Source organism: Cornus florida, unplaced genomic scaffold (assembly GCF_030987335.1).
Source record: "Cornus florida cultivar Cherokee Brave unplaced genomic scaffold, ASM3098733v1 CherokeeBrave_3.0.0_Hap2_Chr10, whole genome shotgun sequence".
Lineage (NCBI taxonomy): Eukaryota > Viridiplantae > Streptophyta > Magnoliopsida > Cornales > Cornaceae > Cornus > Cornus florida.
The window spans coordinates 104,489,327-104,497,550 of NW_026775580.1; the positions used below are offsets into that span (position 1 = coordinate 104,489,327).

General features: G+C 34.3%; 1 protein-coding gene across 1 annotated transcript; it reads left to right on the forward strand.

Annotated features, from left to right (window-relative positions):
- The first annotated feature begins 751 nt into the window (after nucleotides 1-751).
- Nucleotides 752-5,443, forward strand: LOC132276631 (pre-mRNA cleavage factor Im 25 kDa subunit 2). The gene is made up of 7 exons (XM_059778152.1): nucleotides 752-951; nucleotides 2,022-2,067; nucleotides 3,131-3,224; nucleotides 3,301-3,374; nucleotides 4,396-4,482; nucleotides 4,574-4,684; nucleotides 4,984-5,443. Exons 1-7 carry the CDS (start codon nucleotides 833-835, stop codon nucleotides 5,053-5,055), a joined length of 603 nt encoding a protein of 200 aa, XP_059634135.1. The 5' UTR covers nucleotides 752-832; the 3' UTR covers nucleotides 5,056-5,443.
- Nucleotides 5,444-8,224: the final 2,781 nt, after the last annotated feature.

Here is an 8,224-nt window from a genome sequence, read left to right on the forward strand (position 1 = left end):
CTGTTTAATTTGACTGTAAACAATTATCAATAACTTGAGAAAACATAAAATCATTTTCAAAAAATTATAAAATAAAAATAGAAGTTTTATTTTGTATTTTCAATTCTTTTAAAATAAAAAACTTTACAAAACTCTCATTGGTTGAAAATTTAATTATAAAATACAGTTTTTTGAAAATATGTATTTTATAATTAAATTTTCAACCAATGAGAGTTTTGTAAAGTTTTTTATTTTAAAAGAATTGAAAATACAAACTTCTATTTTTTGAATGACAAACCAAGCATGTTTTTAGGGCCTGTTTAATTTGACTGTAAACAATTATCAATAACTTGAGAAAACATAAAATCATTTTCAAAAAATTATAAAAGATAAGTTCTCTAAAAACATATTTTTATACTATTAAATTTTCAAAACATTTAATTTTTATACAATTTTTTAATTTTTATATTATTTAAAATATAAAGTTGTTTTATAGCGACAACTCAAGTAAATTCTTATAAAATCATTTTTTGTGACGTGGGTGTAAACCATAAAATAAAATAAAAAAACACAGGCTTGTTTTAGCTAAATTGATCAAGAAAGGGGTGACTAACAAGAATACCTATTCCAATTGTCCCAATATTAACGAGGGCATTTATGTGAAATGAAAAGAGTTTTCCTGGTAAATAAACAAAATGTTGGGGGTATTACCGGTAGTTCAGAAATTCAACATAGCTTGAGAATAGAAATAAACTGATGATCTCAGCCTGGTTCGATTGAGAAATACTCTCCGGGTATATAATCTATTGATATACATATATTTAGAGAGAGAAAGAGAGGGTGGAAGGTGAAGATGGTGATGTCGGCAGTGGTGAACACATACCCTCTATCGAGCTACACTTTCGGGACGAAAGAACCAAAGATGGAGAAAGACACTTCAGTCGCGGATCGTCTCGCTCGTATGAAAGTCAAGTACGTACGCTATCTATCTTTCAGTATCTACAATAACCCTAGCCTTCTGTTTGGTTACCAAGAAACTGCGGGAAATAAAAAGGAAAATTGAAAGTCGCAACCTTTTATTTGTTTTAGTTCCCAAGATGCTTTTGGCTGGTTTTGATTTTCTTTTTTCTTTTTCCCTTTTTTTTTTTTTTTTTTTGTGTTTCTTTAAGAACAAAGAATACACTGTAATCTGCACTTTTCCCCCTCCGTTCTGGAAACGGAAGTTCAAAGAAAACTTGAATTTTGTGTATGGAATAAAGTCAGGGTTTATACTTGTTTTAGGGTTTTTAATGCACTTGTAATTTTGTTATTCTCATAAAATTATAGCCTTTTTTCTTCTTTCATATCGTTGGACCTCAAGCTGGAATATATGTAATGAGATACACAGAAGCAAACTTAACAAAGCGAATCAATAAGATGGTTAATAATGTAATGCAAAGCACGGTTTTGAATTGCTTATGTGTGTGTACCTATAAAGCAAAATAAAATTAGATGTAAGCTTGCTGCTTTGGAGACATTGTTATTGGGTTGGAAGTTCGAAATCCAGGCAGAAAATGTTGCAATGAGCTATTTTGGTACTTAAAAAGAAACTTATGCTAAAACAAACCTGATGGCAAGAGCTTCTCGGAGAGAATGAGTGATTTTCGTCAAGTCAACCTTTAGATTGAATGTCCCTCCGATGGTTCTCATGTATTACAAATATCATCGTCAAGATTTGTTGTATTGACATCATGTATTAAATTAAAATTTTATTCTAATAATTATCGGAAAAAGTGCATATGGATTAGCTGCTTATGCACATCCAATTAAGTTGATATTTGGTGTGAATAACAAGTATGGTAAATGCATTTAATACTAAAGTGGGCATGGCGAAATTATAAGTTCACAAAGAGTTACTAGTATTTAATGGGGGTAACAGTAGCTATTCCTATGATAGGTTTATGTTGATCCCCCCCACCTAAAAAACAGAGATGTATGTTCCCCATTTTATTTTGTTACAATTAGAATGGATGGAATGACTATTTTTTGGTTTTGATTTACAGCTATATGAAAGAAGGCATGAGAACCAGCGTTGAAGCAATCCTACTGGTCAGTGTTCACAATATTCACAAATGTTGCCTTCTTTTTTCTTTTTGCATGTAAAATCAAAATTCAATTTCAATAACCTTTATTATATTTTATTTAGCTATGGTTGAATACATGATGAAATCCATCCCTAGGTGACCAATATAGTGATACGTATGGGTCTAAAGAACTTTTTGAGATGATTTGTCTTTGGCCTATGATTTATGTAGGATATGTGCAATGAATCCTGTGATTTGTGAATGGATCCAAGATTTAATTTTTATAATCTGATATGGCTTTGAAAAATATGTTGCCTCAACTGGCAACAGTACCACCAAGCATCCATCTTGGTTGTCGCTAATACTACTTCCACTACCACAACATTATGGAAATCAAAATGTCCTCAGCCCACTACTCCTAACTTATCACCCATTGATGTTACCACCAGGCCTCTTTTAGAGCAAACTTCCAATGGCTGCTACCTAACTCCTCCAGCCATCTAATGTATTCTGATGAATTGAGAAGTAATAAAGACTTTCTATTACTTTGTTGCTGCTTTTAAGTTCTCAACGAAATCCTTGGAAGACATGATAGTTCGTTCCCAAAATAGAGTATGTTTCAGGGATAACTAGATGCAAATTGCTTCCTTAATACCATTTCACGACAAATTCAGTAGTCGCAGGAATTGACTGTCAGACTATTTTTTAGTTTATCCTCACAAAGAAATGTGCTATACATGTATCTGAATTGAAAAACAATGATAGTAATTTAATCTGGTCATTCGCATTTAAAATTTCAAGTTGCATTACATAAATTTTATACTTTAACTTTAATTTAGAAAGTATTCACTGAAGCCATGTTACAGCATTATTTTACAAAGATGTATTGTGCCCATAAATTGTCAGTTGGCCTCTTTGAAGGCTTGAGGCGTTTTTTGGCCTTTGTCTTTCTTTGGGATCCGCTCCCCTTTTGAGCATTTTTTATAAAATTTACTTTTCAAAAAAAAAAAAATTTGTCAGTTGGCATGAAGCTTCATTTCTGTAATTGCTGCCTGTAAACAAAAACATACTTCACTTTAATTATGCAGGTACAAGAGCATAACCACCCACATATTCTCCTTCTGCAAATTGGAAACACTTTTTGCAAACTCCCTGGTGGTCGTTTGAAGCCCGGAGAAAATGGTAGATATTGTCCCTTATCCTCTCAAAAATCTCTCTCAGGCACTCTCTCTCTCATATGACCGTCTGTTCTTTGCAGAAATTGAAGGCTTGAAAAGGAAATTGTCGAGCAAACTTGCTGCTAATTCACCTTCACTACAGCCTAATTGGCAGGTTTGTTCTTTCATTGTTTCTAATAATTGAGTATTGTGCGAACAAAGAAATGTGTGGGGTAAATGAGAAACAAAGGCAATAGTTGGCCCCTTAACTGTCTGTTTGGTAGGAAGGATGAAAAATTGGATGGAAGCAAAAGTGGGAAGGAGGAAGAAGTATATGTAGGAAAGAAAGGATCCTTCCTCTCATTTTGTTTGGTTGAGTAGGAAGGGAAGGGAAGGAATATTAGTGATTTGATCATTATATCAAAGTTTATTTTTTTTTCCTTTCACATTAAATAGGTTCATCACAAAGGCTAAAAGAATGATATGTACCTTTCAAGATATACATGTGTGTATATCTATATGTGCCTTTCAAGATATATGTATATATGTAATAAAAATGGTTTTTATATAAGGGCAAAAAAGTTCTCCTTTCCTTATGATTTTAGGCAGAAGAGAACTTTGTATGGTTGAGGAAGAGCCCCTCCCTATTCTCTCTCTTTCCCCTCCCCACCACTCCTTCCTCCTCCCTCCAATTCTCCAAATCAAATGCACAATTAATCATGGACATATGTAAAACAAATGATGACTTCCATGATAGTGTGCATTATTGTTGTTTTTTTCCCCTTACTGAGGAATTTAAAAGATGTGCCTAGAAGATGGACACCTGCACAATGTTTCCCTTCAATTCCTCAAATCAAATGCACAATTAATGGTGGACATATGTGAAGCAAATGATGACTTCCATGATTGTGTGCATTATTGTTGTTTTTTCCTTTACTGACAGATTTAAAAGATGGGCCTAATTCATGAGGAAGATGGACACCTGCAGAATATTAGGCGCATCTCAGATGCATACTCATGTGCTTGTCATGTAGAGTTAAATTGCTTTGTTTCTCTCATGCATTTAAAAGAAATCTCCACATTGCTGTTTTCCAAATGCATCGTTTTTGTAGAAAACTTTATGAATTTGCTTGCTTTAGAGTATAATATTATTGTGCAGGAGAATTGATTTGTGCTTTTGTTACGCATTGTTGCAGATTGGTGAGTGCGTTGCTACTTGGTGGCGGCCAAATTTTGAAACTATTATGTACCCATACTGCCCTCCACACATCACAAAAGCCAAGGTAATGGATATTCTGTCTTCAGAGTGTATTCTGCTTTCTAGACCACATTCTCTTGATCTCCGCTGACATGAAAATATTTTTTGCACTCCAGGAGTGTAAGAAACTATTCCTTGTTCACTTGTCTGAAAGAGAGTACTTTGCAGTGCCAAAAAATCTGAAACTGCTAGCTGTTCCCCTGTTTGAACTCTACGACAACGTTCAGGTGTGTAGACATTTAATTTTTATTCCTTCGTATTTTTATTTCAAAAATACTTGTTAAGTGCTATAAAGTGAAATTTTTAAGTCATTCTTCTGAAAGTATTATGACAAGAAGGATGGTTTTCGAAATGCCATCAGCTGTTTAGATATGTACATCCGATAATACTGGAGGCTGGGGTAGATCTGGCTCTCATCTTTTTATATTGTGTTTATACTGTCAACTATACCTTTTGATGAACAATATTGTCTTTGCAATCTATTACTTCCTGAATACTGAAACATGCATTTGTTACTTGGCCACAGAGATATGGACCTGTTATATCTACAATACCACAGCAACTTTCGAGATTTCAGTTCAACATGATCCCCGCATGAAAGTCGCACAATAGTCTGAGTTTGTCAATCAGATTTTTCAGTTGCTGATCACTGAATCATAGGGGCGTTCAAGTTATGATAGATGTGTTACCGAACTGATGCTAACGCATTCCTACAGTCTGCTCTGGCATCTGTGTCTTGCCTTAAGAGTAGTTTAATTTTCGTGCAAAATAGGATCTTAATTTTATACGTCTTGTGCTTGTGTACTTAGGTCATGTGCTGGTTTGAGTCTTCTTGAGTTGCAGAGGTGCGCGTTATGTTTACCGTTGAGGATAAATGTCATTACACCTTTGAATAGCTATATGGAGTTGTTTTATTGTGTATCGATTGATGATGCTATTGTTTCTCCCCGAGTTTATTGGTTAAACAGTATGTGGTTTGTGTTTCATCTTGCTGGGATGCAAAATTTATTTTATTTATGGTGCATGCAATTGACATTTCTTGTTTGCTGAGGGAAACGAAAAGACTGAAAGAATTATTTTACCCTTTTTCAATTACAGGTTTGTTTTTGAGAAATTTTTAAATTTTCATCTTGCATGAGAGACGTAGATGAGGAACCCGCTCTAGATGGTTTAGATTGTATTCTGTGAAAAGTTCCTCTGTAATTTCTGTTGGGACCAAAGCATCGATCTATTCAACCCTTTTTTCCTCAATACGATCTTGATAAATTATTAAATTTAGAGATCGCACATGGCACACATACTTTGTTACCCCCACCCAAATTATTATTATAATTTCTAGTGCAAACAAAAGCATATTAATGCAACCAATTTACTAAAAATAGACAAAAACAAATTTCTATATAAAATAATAACCTGATAACATGAGAAGAAGGATGATACATCATGTTTTGATTTCCAAATAAAATCAGTATAAACCTAAACTGAGATTTTTACTAGGGACATCGTTATTTATTTATTTTATTTTTCAATATCTTATCGACCTATTTGTTATAGTATGGTATCTCCTCTTACCTCTTAATTTGAAAAGTGGACAAAGATAAGTATGAATATTTTGCCAATGAAAAATCTAATTGGTAGTTTCGTTAGACATCTAATACCAGGATGCCAGATTACTCTACCTTAATTGAAGTTTGGTGGTGGTGGTGTATCCAGTGATGAGGTGAGCGAATATGAGCTCGGTTTGGTCCAGTGCGGTCGGGGCTGGGATGGAGATAGGCACGGTCGGGCTGAGACAGAGATGGGTAATGGGTATCCCGTGGTGTTCCACTAGGTTTATATTTCATAATTACATAAATATTTCTATATATTTTTTAAAATATTAAAATGTCCTTTTGTAAATATAAAACACACACATATATATTACGTATTTCTATATCATTTTATAACTAGAGTGGTGATCGAAACCCGAAACAAACACCCGAAAGAGTTATCGAATGTGACCTAGCTTATCCATGGCAGACTATAAAAATAAATATTACTTTACGCGATAAAACTAGGAAAAAAAAAGTTTATTGGAAAGAATTTACAGAGAGAAACAGGGAATCAAAGTGCCTACAATTTAACTGTCAAATTAAATATTTTCAGGTCCCACCTTACACATATATATAGTATGTATAAGTATAAAGTTCTTGACCCAATTTCTGTATTTTTGTGAACACAATGTCTTACAAGAGATTGACTATTTCAGGTTTTATACTTTTATCTGTTATGTACATATGTGTGTTTTGTGTGTGAAATTTATTTGACCCAAGAAGAACAAGAAACCAAGATACGCTTTACACCAAGATCCAAAAACCCATTCGAAGGACGAGTCCAAGAAGATCAAGAAATCCTTTCGATCATGGTGATGGGGTCGCCTTGGTCACGCCTTCACGGGACCAATGTCCAGTCCGATGTATATTACTAAAAGCCGGAGTGGGTCAGCCAACCCCTACCAGACGACCAACCGACCGTCATCGGAGTCGCTTAGTGGAGTCCAGTCGCCGACGTGGATGTGGTAGGTAGAGTTACCGTACATGAGCCGTCGACCATGGATTTGATCTGGTTTTTCTTGAATTTTATTCTCTCGTTGAGAGGACGTTGAAAGATGTTGATGTGGCTAAGCCAAGTCAAATTCGGTGCTCATTCGGTGCGCAAGTTTTCGGTTCCAATATCATTATTCTTATAACTAATATCATTTCTATTTTTCAGGTGAAAGAAAATTTGTTAAAACAGCCCGAATTTTGTGAAAATTTATAATCTTATAAAATTACTTTTGTACCTTTTAATCTTGTGAAAAATACCTTTTTTGACATTCGAATTAGCCAGTTTACTCTCAATAAAACTTTTTACACGTACAAAAGAACCATTTATCTCTACGGTAGAATGGGGCTAGAGTGAGGGCGTCTCCTGATGAGAAAATTTTAATTACACTGGTTATTGTGTTGACATAGTATCACTAGCTTATTAAATACTGACGCATAGTGATACACATGTAGGGTTGTGAGACCATATTACTAATGGTGGTTTTAGTTATTTTAGTTTTACAATAGGGTCAAGTGCATAAAACGCCCATGTACCATGTTTACAATGCACATCGCACCCTTCTTGTACGAAAAACACCTCTAATGTATCAAATTTGTGCAAATAGGTCCTATCGACATATTTAAAGTAGAGTTAGCCTAAAATGCCCTTACTTTGACATTTTATAAAAAAATACAATGGGGTAATATGCTACTATTCTCATAATAGATAGGTGTTATTAGCACATGAAATTCAATACTTCTATTTTTTTGAATTATTGATTTCTGTATAATTGTTACGTTTGGAATAATTGAATTTTTATTTTTTACCAAAATTATTGCCTATGAAATGCAAAAATAAATAAATTCTTTTTTATTTATACCACCTGATAGGGAAAATATTTCCATTGGATAAGAATGATAATATTTCATTATCAAAGATAATGAAATATGACGTGGTTCAACAAGGTAAGGATAACCTTGGTACAATTTGAGGAAGTCAAAGGAGTCAATCATATCTCAACAAATCTGGCAACAAACGGATCTCCTCTTATCTCGCATAAACGGATGATAAGGGAGACCTCATGTGATGACCTTGTGGGCGGGTGTGCCGTGAGAGGGTGCAAGAGACACTGTCAGGCTACCATATTGGCGAGCTAAGGGTGCACAGTCCCACATCGCCTTGGTAGAGGAAAGGTGAAGTGC

Coding starts and splice junctions, on each gene's coding strand:
- LOC132276631 (XM_059778152.1), top strand. CDS start 833: ATGGTGATGTCGGCAGTGGTGAACACATACCCTCTATCGAGCTACACT. Junction 2,068..3,130: donor GCGTTGAAGCAATCCTACTG/GTCAGTGTTCAC, acceptor TTAATTATGCAG/GTACAAGAGCATAACCACCC. Junction 3,225..3,300: donor TTTGAAGCCCGGAGAAAATG/GTAGATATTGTC, acceptor TGTTCTTTGCAG/AAATTGAAGGCTTGAAAAGG.